The 17,145-nt window shown below is 44.0% G+C and overlaps 1 protein-coding gene across 1 annotated transcript; it reads left to right on the plus strand.

Annotated features, from left to right (window-relative positions):
- The first annotated feature begins 5,680 nt into the window (after positions 1–5,680).
- Positions 5,681–17,085, plus strand: rab40b (RAB40B, member RAS oncogene family). Its single transcript, XM_085171135.1, has 6 exons — positions 5,681–6,050; positions 12,002–12,062; positions 13,545–13,605; positions 14,271–14,348; positions 14,570–14,792; positions 15,292–17,085. The coding sequence occupies exons 1-6, from the start codon at positions 5,909–5,911 to the stop codon at positions 15,582–15,584; spliced, it is 858 nt and encodes a 285-aa protein (XP_085027261.1). The 5' UTR covers positions 5,681–5,908; the 3' UTR covers positions 15,585–17,085.
- Positions 17,086–17,145: the final 60 nt, after the last annotated feature.

Raw genomic sequence — 17,145 nt, forward strand, 5'->3', positions numbered from 1 at the left:
GGATGTTTCCTGTCAGTCGAATCAAGTAAAAACATGGACAGTTTGAACACCAGGGGGCAGCAGAGGAAGAGACCTGCTCAGAGGTCTTTTTACTGCTTTGTGTCAGCACAGACTGAAGAGTTGATTTCACTTTATGTACGTTCAAAGACGATGCTCTGACACGTCTAAGCTTTGATATATTTTAGGACCCGATAAAAATCGTCTGGTTGTTAAATTATGCAAATACAGCCTGAGATCAACAACAGATGAATTATTTATGATCTAACATTTATTTAACTAAAACTGCAGCAGCAGTGTGAGTTAAACAGACTCCACCCAGCAGCAGCTTCAGAGCGTGAAACTGCACTCAAGGATTTTAAACTGATGCCTGCACGAAGTGAAGTCATTTATTCACCACAAGAACATACAACTAACAACCTGAGAAAACTTGAACTAAATTAAAGAGTTAATAAAACTTTTTCTAGTGAAAAGAAAAAATTGTTGCTAACCAGTTAAAACTAAACAAAGAAAAAATATTTATTCTATAAAGGGTTGAACTGAAAGCATAACTCATGAGCCACAACAAAGAAGTCTTTGACGACTTTAACGAAGCTTCATGTCACAGATTCATCCATCGATGCAGATAATGAATTTCTCAACTATCTAAATCTACCAAAACTAAAGGACGAGCAGGTTGTGGCTCTGGATTCTCCTTTTTTTCTTTTCTTTTTTAAATAATTTTATTTTGGATTTTCAAAATATAAAGCACAAACAAACCCAAAAACAAGCAGGCTCAGATGTGTTGCAGAAAAAACAGTTAATTCAGACAAACATGCACATCGCAAAACAGCACAAGACACAACACCAAAAGCTGGAATAGAGTTTACAGATCTGGGCCCAGTTTAGCCCAGTCCGGCCTCCACAAAGTGTTCCCGACATTCAAAAGAGTCTTTACAGTCTTTGCTGATCTCTTCCATGTGTATTATGGACATCATGTCTGTTACTGCCAGCTGAAAGGAAGGAGGAGTGGGGACTCCAGGATTAGTCTCTGGGCACCAATCAGACCTAACGACGGCTGCTGCACTGTAGCCGGGAGCAGCTCTGAGCAGGCTGTAGGGCTTCATATATGCGCTGGAATACCAGTGAAATATATTAGACCAAGCGCCTGTGGATGAGGGACAAGACCAAAAAGCATGAAACAACGTCTGCCAACCTTGGAAAGAGCTTGGAAAGAAAAACGTCTGGACTTCTTTAAGTTTCCTTGAAGACGTTTCATCTGAAAAGCTTCTAAGCGCGACTGCTGTAGAGTCCTAGATTTTAAGTCCTGTGGGAGTGTCCCCCCAAGAGGATCTATTCATCCTCTATCTAATCACATGAGCCGAGGTGTGAAAACAAGTGGGGGTCACAATGAGCCAAGGTTTTGGGTGAACCCATTGTGAAACCTAGCCCCACTCTATCATGTGATTGACTGAGGTCAATTTGGGACTTTCCACCAGTTGCTCTTAGAACTGAAGAAGCTTCTCGGATGAAATGTCTTCAATAAAACTTAGTCCAGGCGCATTTCGCTCCAAGCTGCTTAGACTACAATGACCTGGATGACTGAGAACCTTCACAGGCATTATTCTTACCATATTCTTACCTATAAGGCACACTTAAAAGCCTTTCATCTTCTCAAAAATCGACAGTGCGCCTTATGCATGAGTTCTGGTTGTGCTTACTGACCTTGAAACGGTTTTATGTGCTACACGGCGCTCAAAAATCTGTCAAAACATGTTTTAGTACAACTTTGGTAGCTACGAAGCCGCACCGCTGATGGAGCATTATGGCTACAGTAGTCAGAAGTCTCGGTCTTCAGGTCCCAAAGTCACACAAACACTGCAGCATTACTGAGAGTTAAAAACTGTCTAAATTCTTTCATCTTTAATAAAATGATCAGCGTTGCTGCTTTACCAGGTGTAACAATGAAGTTTAACATCCAGGCATCCATGAAAACAGAAGTTATTAAATTTAACGGAGTTAGAAGTTAGCAGGAAGTTAGCTCGCTAGTTTCCATCTAAACATGATATAGCATGTTCTGACTGAGAGATTTCTGAAAAAATCAAATGTACAGCTCTGCTACCACTTCCAACATAAATGAAGACAAAAATACTAAACAGCAGTGACGTTTGCAGGGTTACTGAAGTTGGGCTAGCTGCTATATAATGATGTGCTACGTGATTGCTAGCAACACAGCTATGTTAGCATGACATAAATGGTAAATGGCCTGTATTTGTATAGCGCTTTTACTAGTCCCCCTAGGGACCCCAAAGCGCTTTACACACCCAGTCATCCACCCATTGGTGGAGGCAGCTACAGTTGTAGCCACAGCTGCCCTGGGGCAGACTGACAGAAGCGAGGCTGCCGTATCGCACCATCGGCCCTTCTGGCCATCACCAGTAGGCGGTAGGTGAAGTGTCTTGCCCAAGGACACAACGACCGAGACTGTCCGAGCCGGGGCTCGAACCGGCAACCTTCCGATTACAAGACGAACACAGTAAAGTTGGAGGATGAACGCTAAGTTTCTCCCACTCGATAAAAGTTAACGTGAGGGTTCCCGATGGTTCGAGACAAATGCAATCGCATGGCAGGATGCTGTAAACGGATGCTGTAACTTCAGTCAGGAGAACACCTGAGATAATTCATCCACAACACGAGGTTAGTCATTAATATACTGCAACAACATGGGAATAGAGCAGCTGCCAGAGAATTCAACATTAATGAATCAATGTTACGGAGGGGTTAGAGAGACTGGAGAGTCGGCGCGGTGGCAGGACGGCTGCTGTGTTGCCTGGGATTACTCCTCACCCCCTACCCAACCCTGTTGCTGGTCACGTGCTCTATAATGTGGTGCTGTGGACATTTATGTGCTTTCTGTGCAGAGGAGTTTTTTTGTTTCCTGTTCTCATGCTGTCCTCTATAGCCCAGCATGAGCAGAGGTCTCTTTTTTTCCTCTTGTACTTTCCCATTGTAGTGTACATTTCAGTGTTTTTTTCTGTAATGCAACCGTTCTCTGACTTGTATCCCCATGTGATGTCTGTGTTGTGTGTGTAAGGTCGGGGGTGGGTTCATTCCACTGCAGGGCAACCTGCCACTGCATGTGGCGAATAAAATTTGAACTTTAACTTGAAGTGGAGGAAGCAAGAAGAATATAAAAGTAAAGTTTTATTTAAAAGCTGAGTAAAGTTTGACTTATCTGACTGTTTTGTTTCGCGTAATGCGCCTTATAATCTGAAAAATACAGTACTTCTTGATTGCTTGTGAACTTTTTTCCTTTTTTCAAAAACATCACAGCTACATGATGTATATGACATGAAATCACTATTAAAGGCTTGTGTAGAGTATATCAGTATAATCTCATTCAACTGTTATTGACAAAATAAGAGAAATCTTAAGTTTACTCTGATGCTTCACACTTAATAATTAATAATTATCTTCCATTATTATAGCTTCTGTTAATTAGGGGGACTTTGGGTATCAGTGAGCTACATAACACTAGAATCATTTTCTTTTTAAAAATATTCTTGAGGATCAGTTAATCTCTTGAAAGAATGGCTGTGATGTAGTGATGGTTGTTGGTTGTTGTTCCAGTAAAGCATTTATTATAATTTTTCTCACGTGTTCCCATCAACAGCTGTTAACGTGACAAACCTAAAATACTGTATGTGTGAAATTTACTGTATATGAATATCAAAGTGATGCAACAAACAAATGTCAGGCAGTTTGGTGTGACACTGACACCTGCTGGATGTCATCAATAAAGCTGAATCCGGAGTTGAACACTGTGTGCTGCTTCCTGTTTGTTGGATACCGAAGTCAGGAGTTAAACTTTATTAAAAAATCATAAAGGAGAAAAGATAAATTCAAAGCTTTAAAGTCTGACCTCAAACAGTCCTGACAGGTTGAAAGGATGTTTTCATATTTACATTTGTCACTAATTTATATCTGCTGTTGCTGTTATTGTGCCTCGGCCTCGGGGAAACCAGAGCACAACACAAAAAAAGATAACTCCCCCACTCCCTGCTCCCAGGGAGGACCAACCCTGCCACAGAGTTTGTGGTTTTACAGCAACCAAATATGTCATTCATCTTTGTCAGGGTGGGCACGGCCAAAACAGCCAAAAAATGTTGTTGAGGTGACTGCTGTTGTGAGTTGGTGCTGTATAAATAACATTGTCACGCTTTCAGTTACTCGAGTATGAGCTTCTTCCTTTGACTGCATTAAGACATTTCCGACAGTCACTGCTTCACAAAACTCAGAGAGACGCAGATGGACATCATGAAATATCTCCTGCAAATGTAGCCTCACGCTGTGTCCCATTTCAGGGTCTGCACGCTTGAAGTACGCATTTTAAGTGCGATTACGTCACCGCCACGCGACGACGGCTGTCCCAATTCGAAGTGTACTTCAAATGCATACTCCTAATGCGTCGTCGATTTCCCCAAATATCAAGCGTGGTCCGGTGCACGCTTCGTGGTCCCATATATCCCACAATTCATAGCGCGGCGGTGGGTGTGGATAATTTTGCCGCAAAATACGGCAGAAGGGAGCGGCCAAGAGTGAACTGTCAAAAGTAAGTACTGAACATGACGTCACTTATTTATGTGCGAATGTTTAATAATGAACATTAAAACATTACTATTGGCCACATGTCGGCAGAGTTATGTGACATTAGTGATGTTTGTACTTTCAGCATTAACTTGGTTTTAAAGCCTCTACTTCTAAATATACATATAGTCGACCTTAATCTTACAGAGAATCTGATGATTTTATAGATAATTAAAGTCAGTCATATATCCACAAACACAACAAGCTGAAAGTCAGTGATATATATATATATATATATATATATATATATATCACTGACTTTCAGCTAATATATAATATTATATATATATATATATTATATTATATATAATATATATATTATATATAATATATATTATATATATATATATATATATATATATATTATATATAATATATATATTATATATATATATATATATATATATATATATATATATATATATATATATATATATATATATATATATATATATTATACAGCCTCAGATACTCAACTAATCAAAGTGATGTCATGACAAAAATGATTGACCAACAAAACATTTTTCTCCTTCATTTCTGTCACACAAAGCTGTATGTAACGTTTCTCGCGGTTAGTATCATGGTTGCTAGGCAACCTGAACAGCGCGACGAAGGCTAGACCGTCCTATTTCACAAGCCTCTCACTTCCGCACTTCTCGTACTTATAGTACGCACCGTATGTAGTACGCATAGTGCGCGTACTTCAAGCGTGCAGACCCTGAAATGGGACACAGCCTCAGTCTGCTCCGAGTGCTGCACTTGTTGATCTGAACATCAGCCTCATCAAACTGTCTGTCCGAAGGCTCATCTCTAGACTCTTCCTGTGTAAAGCATCTCTTCCGCCCAGCCGCTGTCATGCTTTTATTTTCTCAATCCAAACAGGAAATTGTTGCCTTTTCTATTTCTGTTCAGCTTGACGTCACTTAGTGAGCCAATCGCACAGCTTGTCCCGCTCGCTGATGGACGTCTCCAACGTCCAATCCTGACTCAAGGTTGCCCTAGCAACTCGAACGATTACCCAATCGAACCGAGATAAACACCCTCCCTCACCTCCTCAGCTGGAGCAGGGAGGGGGGAGGCCAGAGATCCATGAGTTGCTCCTCAGTCCGGGAGCAGACCTGGACCTGAACCGTCGTGCGTAAAAGCGCGCCGATGGCACAGCTGGACGCGCTCCGAGCAGCTCCTGAACACGCTCCAGTCTGAGTGCGGTGTCCTGGGGGGGAGGAGAGGTGGAAGCCTGCTCTCATCTCAGGATGGGACACCACAGCCGTCACCCGCCGCGAGCATGAGCCACAGAAGCAGCCCGGCGCGCGCCTACGACTTTCTGCTCAAGTTTCTGCTGGTGGGCGACAGCGACGTGGGGAAGGGCGAGATCCTGGCCAGCCTGCAGGACGGAGCCACCGAGTCCCCGTACGGCTACAACATGGGTGAGTGGGGGGAGTAGGGTCAGCTGTCCGGTGATCTCTGCGAAGGCTGCTGACACCGAGTCCTCCATCAGGAGTCTGACTTCATGTTCACTCAAACTTTAAGCGCCTCCATCAGAGCTCCAGTCCACAGCAGCCTCTCTGACGTCAAAGAAAAGAATGATGTTATTATTAGTTATTAGTTATTAGTAGTCCTTATGAAAAGATTTTATTCTGAGTTGAAAAATGAAAGTTAGTGATTAAAGTTTACAAGAAAAAGCTGTTTTTATGAAATAAGTTTATTCTTAAAAATAAATTAATGTATTCACTTTACTTTAATAAACAGCTGAGTGTATTTTATTATTGAAAGCATTTTAACGGGTTCACAAGTTTTACTCTTTCAAGATAAGAGCCATAGTTGTTAAGATATGCATTGTTCTCTGGTGAGCAGACACCATCCAACTAACTGATGGTTTGGATCCACTGCGTATAAAAACTGGACATAATCACTGTGATGTCACTCAACAGTGGTGATTGGCTGGTTTTAGAGCCTGCCCCCTGTGGACGTCAGAGGAACTGCAGTGAAGTATTGCTTTGTTCTGGGAAGCATTAGAAGCTCCACACACGTTTTAGTTTGTAATATACACGTGTGTGTGTGTGTGTGTCTGTGTGTGTGTGTGTGTGTGTGTGTCTGTGTGTGTGTGTGTGTGATTCTGTGTGTGTGAGTCTGTGTGTGTGTCTGTGTGTGTGTCTGTGTGTGTGTGTGTGTGTGTGTGTCTCTGTGTGTGTGTGTGTCTGTGTGTGTCTGTGTGTGTGATTCTGTGTGTGTGTCTGTGTGTGTGGCGCTGGCAGGCAGCTGCTCATGACTCATGCTCGGCCTGCAGGAGGGTGACAGGACGAGTTGAAGCTCCAAGTTCACGCGCTGACACACGATGTAACACGCTGTGCTCACGAGTCACATGACCACACGCTCAACCTGCTGTCATAAAAACTGATTTCATATTTAAACATGTAACGTCCTGCACACGGCTGTCATCTCCCTGCAGAAAAGTCCAAACTGAGCTTTTAGGACAGTTTCATAGATGATCTGAGCTCCACCGTGGTCAGACGTGACGTGCAGCAGCAGCAGGTGATGTCACTCACCTGTTTACAGCAGACTCGTGTTTTCATGTTTTATACTTGGACACAAAACGATTTACCAGCAGAGAACAGTCTGCTGGCTCAGGAGATGAGTCCTCACACGCCAAAAAATCTCCCCCGCACATAAAAAGGCCTGCTGACATCACCAGCCACAGCCTGCAGTGAGGAGGTCAAAGGTCACAGATGACAGGCCAGCGCCATGCTTTGTGGATGCAGAAAAACACCCACGTGGTCTCTGAATCACCCTGGAGGAAGGAAGGCTGTACTCTCATGTCTAATTCTGAAGGGAAAGAAGTAAATTCAAAAAATAGAAAATGTATAAAAATCTGTAGTAAGTTTTATCCAATCATCCTGTTTTTAAAATATCGCACACAGATACACCATCAGTAATATTTGTGTCTCCTAACAGTGAAATGACATCCATCTGCTGTCCCAGTGATAATAATCAGCTCAGCCTACGTTCATTAATCACTGTGAGACCAAAGCTCAGATCTAAACACTCAGTTTACACCAGTTTTTTATGGCGTTGGCTTTGTATGATGTCATAGGGCGGTTATATCCTTATACAGTCAATCTCAGGCACAGAAGCCCCGCCCACTTGCTATTTAAACCTTCTGTTGTGAGGGGCAGCCAGTCTCCGTATGAGATGAAGGATTATTCTGAACTGTGAGTCAAGCAAAGAATTACAATATGGAGCAAAATCATTACTCAAAAAAGTAATCTATTACACATTACTCATTACTTTGCTTAAAAGTGACACTTTGGAGTGGTCACCACGGTGATTCTGAACAGGTAGGAACAGGCTGACTGCTCATCAGTTTGTGACCTGTTGATGTTCAGGCTCTGGCTGCTGGGCCGGGGTCTGCATACTCCCAGCTTCACCATCAGTCTGGGTTCTTGGCTAGCTAAGTGTTAGCATGCTACCTGTGCAGATGTTAGCACTATAATGCAGCTGCTTCTGCACTGGGCGCAGTTTGCACCATGCTGTTGGGCCCTTTCATGCAGTAAATTGGTTTTGAACACACATCCTGGGTTCTGAGAAACTGTGGAAACTGTAGGATAAAGTGTTCATTGATACAGTAACAGGGAAACTAGAGATCTGTGGTTTTCTGGAGGAACTACGTTGGACATATTGATCTGAATGTTTGCTGAACCTCAGCTGTGACACTGCTGATGAACAGAAATCAGTTTTTGTTTAGTAACTTTTTGTCTTTGGTCTCTCAGACGTGGATTGGGTGGATTAGTCAGTAGCAGCGACATCAGCAGAGGCCTCGAGTCGTGCCGTTTCTGGGTTTTCCTTGGTGTGAGGACGGTTTCAGGCTGATGGAAAACCACTGGTTTCTGCTGTTTCTGGGTCATCTCCTCTAACGGGAGGCATGACGGCACACAGACATAGCTGTGGTGAAACTGTGGGACGATTTCTGGCTCTCAGGTCCAGGAGGGGGCTTTGCTCTCCCGCCGAGTCCAGAGAAGAGCTGGCTGCAGTGCAAAGCTGAGCCAAACCACATGGGGAAGCCTTGATTAGCATTGACGCGAGCTCGGAAAAATGCACACAAACAGCTTGCTAGTTTATTCTCTGTGCTTTTATGAGCCGTTGATAATTACTCCCAAATGAGACACGCGAAGACGGGCCAAGCGCTTGTTTACGGTCTGATCGGCTCTTTTATAACATCCTTCTGAGTGTTGTGTAACTCCACAAAAACACTCCACTCTCCCATCTACTCCAAACGTGCACTGTGAGAATGTTTGTGTGGTTGTGGTGCTGCTGCGAGCTGCTCGTGGGGGTATAATGATGCTGCTGCTGCTGCCAGGAGAGGCTGACTCATTCCTCCGGTGTGAACCGGCTCTTAGGCCGACCTTCACTATACATGAAGAATACTGTCAGAGGTGATGTGTTTGTTTGGGTTTGAACTGATTGTGACGACTTCTTTACAGATGGCACACAAAGATGTAAGTGGTCACATTTCCGTTTGAAACAAAACGCAGCAGCACGACAGAACCTCTGACATCATTAACCATTTGTGAGTCCAGATCTCCCCTCAGTTCCCAAACAGAGTTACTAACAGTCTGATAAAATGATGGCTGCTCGCCCAGGTGTTACAATAAAACTTAAAGAGGGGTAATCGGTACCATAATACTGCCTGTTTTATTATTCAGACTCAATTATAACTCAGAGCTAACACAAGAAGGGCCACTCTAACATCAGGCTGTGGGCTGGGTATCGTCACTGATTTCTAGAATCGATTCGCTTCAGTTTGATTTGAATCTGGGAAATTTTGCCTCAGACAGTCAGAAATACTATAATTCAGATCAGTGCATTTACATATTTTTGTATCTATAAAAAGGAAGCTGACACTTGCGAGACTTTATCAAAGGTGTGAGCGTCACAGCAGAGGCCTTTGTGTCAAAGTAACTGAGGATCAAACACAGAAAAACATGAAGGAGATTTTCCTGGCCTGGATTTTATAAAAATATTCTGCAGCACATCAAAAACAAAAGAAAATCATTAATCAACACATGAACATCACCTCTGAAGTTACAGCGGTTTTATTAGAGACATGGCGTTTTGTATAATTTTAAAAAGTTTAAATTTGTTCAGAAGCCTGTTGAACGGCAGAAATTAGGTTTTCTTTTCGGAAGTAAGTAAAAGGGAAAAAAACGGCGTCCGACAGCCTGTAAACAACGGTAGACTTGTGCGTAACAAGCAAGCGAATAATGCAGAAAACAGATGTTTAGACGGGAAATTGAGAGAGAGAGAGAGAGCTGTGCATGAGGTGTGATTTTATCGTGTTGGAAGCAAAACAGCAAAAGTCAGAGTGAATTCATGACGATGTTTATGTGAAGCGTAGTTTGGATCTTCTTTTGCTGGTTCAGTCAGTATTGTTTGGACAGAGATAAAACTAACAGCTTTAGAATCAGCGCAAAAAGGGCGTAAACACAAAGCTCGACCCGCCAAAACATCAGAATCAGCGAGCTGTCGGCTTTCAGCCCCGAGCGTGTCCGTGCTGTCGGTGAGAAAGTCACATCTCACTGATTCTGATGCGTCGGCGCTTTGTGTTTACGCCTTTGTGCAGAAGCTGTGTTCCTGCTCTCATTTACTGTTTTAGCTGTTTGGTGGTTGTTGAAATGTTGTGAGGTTTAACCGGAGATTCTGGCGTTTAGGGCAAAATAAATTTATATTAAAAAAAATCGATTCAGGATTTTAATGAATCGATATCACGCTATCCAAGCCAGAATCGATTTTAATTGATAAATCGATCATCAAAACCCACCCCTACTGTGAAGCTAACACAATGCTAATGTGGCTAAGTTATCAATTCTTAGTTAATGGGACACAAAGCTATCAGATGGCGTGCTAATGTGACATTAGTTTAGCTAAGGTAAACCTTAAATAGGCTAACAGCAGTAAATGAAGCTAGAGCAACATAAGAAGATGATTTTCTCGACTAACGTCAGCTAGCGTATCGTCGTGTTAGCATATCGTCGTGTTAGTGTGGCTAATATCTGAGAGCAGGACATAAAGCTAATGTAAGATAAGAAGCTGCTTATTATTTTTGTGCACAGGCTGTTTTAACTGTAGTGTTGCTAAGCTACAAACAACCGCTAATCAGAGTTTTACAGTTTTATATTTTTAAATTCATTTTTATTTCTAATTCAGTTTATTTGTTATTGTTGGAACATGTTTACTGTTAGTTTAGCTTTGTTTGATTCCAGTGTTTGTTTTATTCTTCCTATTTATTTGTTTATATAATAAAAACAGAACTTTGTGAAATCAGTTGACTCACACTCTTGTACACAAGTCTCAGTAACGCCTCCTGTACTGTGCAACTGTTATTGTGTCACACTGAAAGAACAAAGATGAATCAGTTTGTGCAGATTTGAATAAAGGAATCTTGTTTTGTGGACTCGGGCCTGCTGGTGTTTAAACTGAATCATGGAGCTCTTATTGTCACCCTGCAGCAGCTACGTTTCCCAGCGCTCTGCTGTTTAGACGTCTGTCAGCAGACCTTTCTGTTATGCCTGTTATGTAACTCCACTTTCCCTTCATGCATCATGCACACCAGCGTGTGTGTGTGCAATAACTTGGACACAGCGTGTGTCGGCGGGGCTTATGTCTCCCAGAATAACTCCTACGTTATATCACGTCTTGTTCTCTCAGGATATTCTCCCGCAGATATTTTCATACGTGTTCGATACGAGGAGCTGGCTTTCACTGTTTGTTCGTTGCTAATGGCACATTATTAATTTATAGTCAGTTATCAGGGAGCCCTCTTTCTGTTCGTTGAGCAGTTGAATTCATATAATTATTAACTCATCTTTCTGTGCAGGGATTGGCTGGGATTCAACCTGCATGGACACAGGAATCAGTACTCATAATTTAGTATTGTGTGTTTTTGCTTTTATACTTTTACAAATGCTTTTGTCAAAACTAGTAAATGAATAAATAAATGACTTAAGATTCAAATCTTAAGTCTTTAATCTTAATCTTAATCTTAAAAATTTAAATTCAAATCCTCGCAAATTCATTCACAGTCAAAGTCATTCTTTTCTGATTTGATGTTACTTGTGATCAGTAGTGGTTTTTGATACGGGCGACACGGGCGGTTGCCCGGGGCGACATCACGGGCATCGTACTCATGCTGCCGCGACGTCATGCCAGCGCATATTGGGGATGGCATAGGCACCGATCGGTTTTCTGATGCCCATCTGCTGGGCCCAGGGCGCCAAACAGGCTCGGACCGCCGCTGTTTGTGATGTTTGAGATGTTTGGCACGTTGGATCTAAAACTGCTGCTCGTTGGTTTGATCTGAATCTTTCCTTCTGCTGTTTTTCAGGAATCGACTACAAGACGACCACCATCCTCCTGGACGGGAGAAGAGTGAAGCTGCAGCTCTGGTACGAACACGCCGTCGTTCACACGGCTGCCTTCGTCTCACGTTATCAGTCTGTGTAGAAAGAAAGCAGAGGACAACCAACATATACAGGAGGCATGTGAGGCCCAATAAAAAGCTTTTTCAGGTAGCTGCTGAGCTTCATCAGCTTCAGCCTGACGGGTGTTAAAGGCTCGCTTCACTCAGTGAAAATATTCCTTCAGTTTTAGTTTGACGTTTCAGTTTTATGTCCAAAGAAACTGAGAGGAACGGAGCTGACAGCACAGCCTGAGCGTGTGTGGTGGATTAAAGAAAATAAGTTGTGATGATTAAAAGCCTTAATGTGACAGCAGGGCTGATAAAACCTCCTCTGATGCTGCAGCTGACAGGATGTCGTCATCAGAGGCTGAACGCCGTAAAAGCTTAACCTCACAAGACGTGTGTGACCCGCCCTGCTGGACACGTCACACCAACTAACCTGGAAGTGACCAGGACTTTTATTTTGAAGGACCAGTCCAGGATGATGATGTCATCGTAAGAGCGTCTGCAGCACTGATGCTTTTACTTTGGCATAAAAGAATGATGTCATTGGATGAAATCAGCGGAGCTGTACTCGAGTAAATCTACTCAGTTTGTTTCTGTGATGACGGTTTGCTGCTCTGCACGAACTCGTGTTTCAGCCGAGGCGCCGTCACATGGTCAGTCTGCAGCTGTGATGTGTGTGTGTGATCCTGTCTGGATCTGCCGCTCTGACTTTGATAACTGGCGGCCATCTTTTCCCCGCCCGTGTGCTCATGAGCCAATAAACCCCTGCTGTGGCGTTTCTTACTGTGGACAGGAACAACAAACCCACAGAGCGCGCTACGTTTGCAGGAAGAGGCGGAGACAAGCGTCTGTGCACATGTTCATCACCACAGTCAGGACGCTGCTGTGCAAAAGTCTTGAGCCCCCTTTCATGTCTTAAATCTTGTAGGAAAATGTGAAGCAGGAGCACAATGAAAACAGCCTGAGCTGAAATCAGCAGTAAATACGACTGCGTGCTTAAAAAGTCTGAGTCTCTGAATCCAGTCAAACACAACAACAGAAAGAAACCAGAACTCTACCTGAACTAGAGGAAGCACTGACCTTTCACAATAAGAGTGAGGGGAGAACCCAGCCCACCATGTCTGTGCACACTTCCTCCAGAGCCTCGGGAACACTTCAATCCTAATCTGTCCACGACTTCATGACAGAGCCCTTAAAACCAGGACGCACAGTCACCGGCTTCCTGTGTTTGGACCTTTTTCCATAATTAGAACAAGTTTTCACGTTCAGGCAGCTGAAGTCGGCCCCGTGAGACGGCGCTCCAAAGTAAAGCTGGGAGTTTGTTTTTTCTCGGACAACGGGAGAGCTCATCCCAGTCTGACCTTCAGCTTCAGTCATTAGTTAAGACTCTGAGTAATGTTTGTTTGGAGGCGTGAGCGTCGCCACGGTGACCTTTAACCTCTCCCGGTCTGTGTTGTTTCAGGGACACGTCGGGGCAGGGCCGGTTCTGCACCATATTCCGATCCTATTCCAGAGGAGCACAGGTGAGCACCGAGTGCACTGCTGCAGACAAACACAGGGGGGCGCTCACTGAACCCGGGGGTGAGTTCTCCATTCTCCTAATGACCTTTGACCTTCACTGAATGTAAATGAACCCCTCGGCTGCTGTGAAGCAGTAACGGTTCTGTCATCAGAAGGATCAACGTGAGTTCATCTTATCTTCCGAACAAACATTTTTAGTTTTAAACTGGTTTTTAGTTTCAAACGTGCTCTGGAGCGCCATGTTAGACACGTTTTGGGGGGTTCGAGGCTGAAGATGCTGATGCTGACCAGCTGTGAGTGCTGCTCTCTGATTGGACATGGAGCCATGTGACGCAGGCCGTGGCAGGAAGTGTGAGAAAACACGTTTCCCTGAATGAAGCTGTTCTGTTGTAGTCGCTCATCAGGGCTATTAGAGGACATGTAACCATGGAAACGGTGTCACTGTTGCCACGGCGAGGCTAAAAGTTGATCTCGAATCTGTAGTTTCAGTCACGGCGAGCAGGTAACGGCCCGCTGGCCCGAGAGCAGGGCGCTCGCACCTGTCAGTCAAAGAGGCCACGCCCCCAGCGGGACAGCCTTTAAGCTTTAATTTGAACAGGTGATGTAATGACGGTGAGATTATCTGTAGAGGCTGTAAACACGTTGATGAGAGTTTGTTTGTTTTCAGGGGGTCATCCTGGTGTATGACATCACCAACCGCTGGTCGTTTGACGGCATCGACAGGTGGATCAAAGAGATTGACGAGGTGAGCCATCGCTCTCCTGTTATCTAACAGCTGACCGGTGATGTCACAAACTCTCTGACTGAGTCAAAACGGCGCCCACGCCCGCTGAGGCAGCGCCTCTTTAGGTCGCCGTACTTCAAACGGTTCCCTTTGCTTTAAGCTGCCTCCTCCCACCTGACACACCTGTAACACTGAGTGTGCTTAACGACCCACATCCCCCTTTCTGTTCCCCGTTTACCCAGCATGCCCCAGGAGTTCCTAAGATCCTCGTTGGCAACCGTCTGCACCTGGCCTACAAGCGTCAAGTGACCACGGAGCAGGCGCAGGTGTACGCCGAGAAACTGGGCGTCACCTTCTTCGAGGTCAGCCCGCTGTGCAACTTCAATATCACCGAGTCGTTCACGGAGCTCGCCCGAATCGTGCTGATGAGACACGGCATGGAGCGCCTGTGGAGGCCCAGTAAAGGTGTGCCATTAGCTCCGCCCCCTGCAGGTCTGTGATGCAGCTTTAAAGTGAGATGTTCAGCTCTGCGCTGCCCCCTGCTGGAGGCTCCGCCTCACTGAGGATTCACTCATCCCAACATCATCCTGCTTCCACTCTTTCCTGAAAAAACACTTTTTATTCCTGAAATATTCCAACTTTGTTTTTATTCGTCGCTTTATTAACACAACATTTTCACTTTGTTGCTGAAATGTTTTTATTCATTTGTTGCTAAATTAATGTTCTTGGAATATTTTACAACTTTATTCCTAAATTTTTATGACTTTAGTCCTAAAATATTAAGAAATGTATCCAAAAATATGTTATTGTACAAATACATGATTCCATATTCAATATTTCAATTTCCTAAACTTTTATAAATTTATTGATAAAGTTTCATGAAATACAATAAATTTATAATGATTCTGTTTTGATTGGTTCTTCTCTGAGAGCGCTGTAATCTGATTGGTTCTCTGTGTGTCAGTGCTCAGTCTGCAGGACCTCTGCTGTCGCTCCATCGTTTCCTGCACACCGGTCCACCTGGTCGACAAGTTGCCCCTCCCACTGGCTCTGAAGTCTCACCTGAAGTCCTTCTCTATGGCCAACGGCCTCAACGCTCGCATGATGCACGGACGCTCCTACTCCGTCACCGCCAGCGCCCACTACAGCGCCACCAAGAGGACTGGGGGGGCGCTGCTGAAAAAGCCCAAACTGATCCGGGCGCCGCCCCTCAGCCCGTCGGCTCAGAGCTGCAGAAACAGCTGTAAAATCTCCTAACGACAGTTACGGCACCGCCTGCTCCAACATTTGAAGATGGCGTTTGGAAGTGAAGAATTCCTCACCAGAACCTGAACCGCGCCTCAGACTTCCTGTTTGGTGACGTTTGCTTTGCCACCTGTGAGCTGCAGGCGTCCCGTCATAGGTGAGGTGACATCACGTGGTTGGAAAACGACAGTGTCAGGAAAACCTCGGAGCACGTCAGCCCGAAGTCTGAAAGCGTGACGTGAAGCTGCTCGATGCTCAGAAGACTGAGCGCGTTCTCAGCAGCCAATCAGAGCTGCAGACGCTGATCTATTCTTCTGGTTTTTGTTACTTTGATTTTTGAAACAGACTTTTTTTAATTTACAGATTTTATAATAAAAACTTCAGTCAGATTTGTAAAATTCAGATTTCCTCCTTGAATCGTTCAGATGTGGTTGGATCTGCAGGTGGGACAGTTTTCCACTCTGGGACTTCATTCTTGGAATTCTTCGGAGCCTCTGATTTCAGACTTCATGTTTGTTGATGAACTGAAACCGTGACCTTTGACACTTCCTGAGCCACATTTCCACCTCAGCGCTGAGGTTGTTTCCTCACCTGTACACAGAAGCACCTTGAAGCTGTGCTTGTGCGCATCATTCTTCTTCACAAACTTTTTGTGTGCGATATTTGTACGTGTTGTAAATACGCCTGTTTGATATGAAGCTGAGGATGATGATGGTGATGATGAAGCTGACCCCTGCAGCACGCGCTCAGGAGGTGACTGTTAACCGTCAGTGTTTCAATAAAGTTGTCCACGTCACAGCGTGCACTTCCTACGTGTTTTGTTTTTGTTGTGACATTAAAACGATGTTTGGAAGTTGTGTGTCTGCGTTGTTGCACACGCTTCTTTCTGGTTTTGTCTCATAATCATTGTTGTCATCCAGTTTTGGTACTTTGTGCCATGTTGTTGCCTCACAGTTTATCATATGGTGAATTTGTGCGTTTCTGATTGTGTTGTTTTTGTCACCTTGTGTTAATGTTGGGTCTGTTGTGCTCACTCTTCATCTCACATTTCATTTTATCTGCTCGTCTTTGTGTGTCTGCTGGTTGTGCTGCTGTGTTTGGTTTGTGTCTCTATGATGTTGGTTTATAATCACGTGCATGTCTGACGTCACAGAGGAGTAAATGAACGCGCTGGTGGCTCTGACGTCATCATCAGATGAAAATCAGACGCTAATTTGTTTTTGATTGAAATTGAATATTACTTAAACTCTCTTAAGTTAACCTCCAATAAAAAAGGTTTATCATTGATTGAAATTCATTCAGAAATGTTTAACGAATGAATCACAACTTCCAAGTACAAAGTTGTTATGAAGTCTGTCACATTCCCCTTTTTCCCCCTTTATTTATTTATCCTTCTTATTTCATTGTGCTGTATATTGTTACTCTTATTTGCCCTGTATGTCTACTGTACAAACTGAACTGGAATGACTGACTGTTCGCTTTATAATTTCAATAAAGTTTGAAAAAAAAAATCAGACGCAGGGCGCCTCCAGTCCAGCAGGGGGCGGGGCGGAGCCGCGGCGCCGTCGTCAGA

This window comes from Neolamprologus multifasciatus, chromosome 8 (genome assembly GCF_963576455.1).
Source record: "Neolamprologus multifasciatus chromosome 8, fNeoMul1.2, whole genome shotgun sequence".
Lineage (NCBI taxonomy): Eukaryota > Metazoa > Chordata > Actinopteri > Cichliformes > Cichlidae > Neolamprologus > Neolamprologus multifasciatus.

Coding starts and splice junctions, on each gene's coding strand:
- rab40b (XM_085171135.1), top strand. CDS start 5,909: ATGAGCCACAGAAGCAGCCCGGCGCGCGCCTACGACTTTCTGCTCAAG. Junction 13,606..14,270: donor CCTATTCCAGAGGAGCACAG/GTGAGCACCGAG, acceptor GTTTGTTTTCAG/GGGGTCATCCTGGTGTATGA. Junction 14,793..15,291: donor CCTGTGGAGGCCCAGTAAAG/GTGTGCCATTAG, acceptor TCTGTGTGTCAG/TGCTCAGTCTGCAGGACCTC.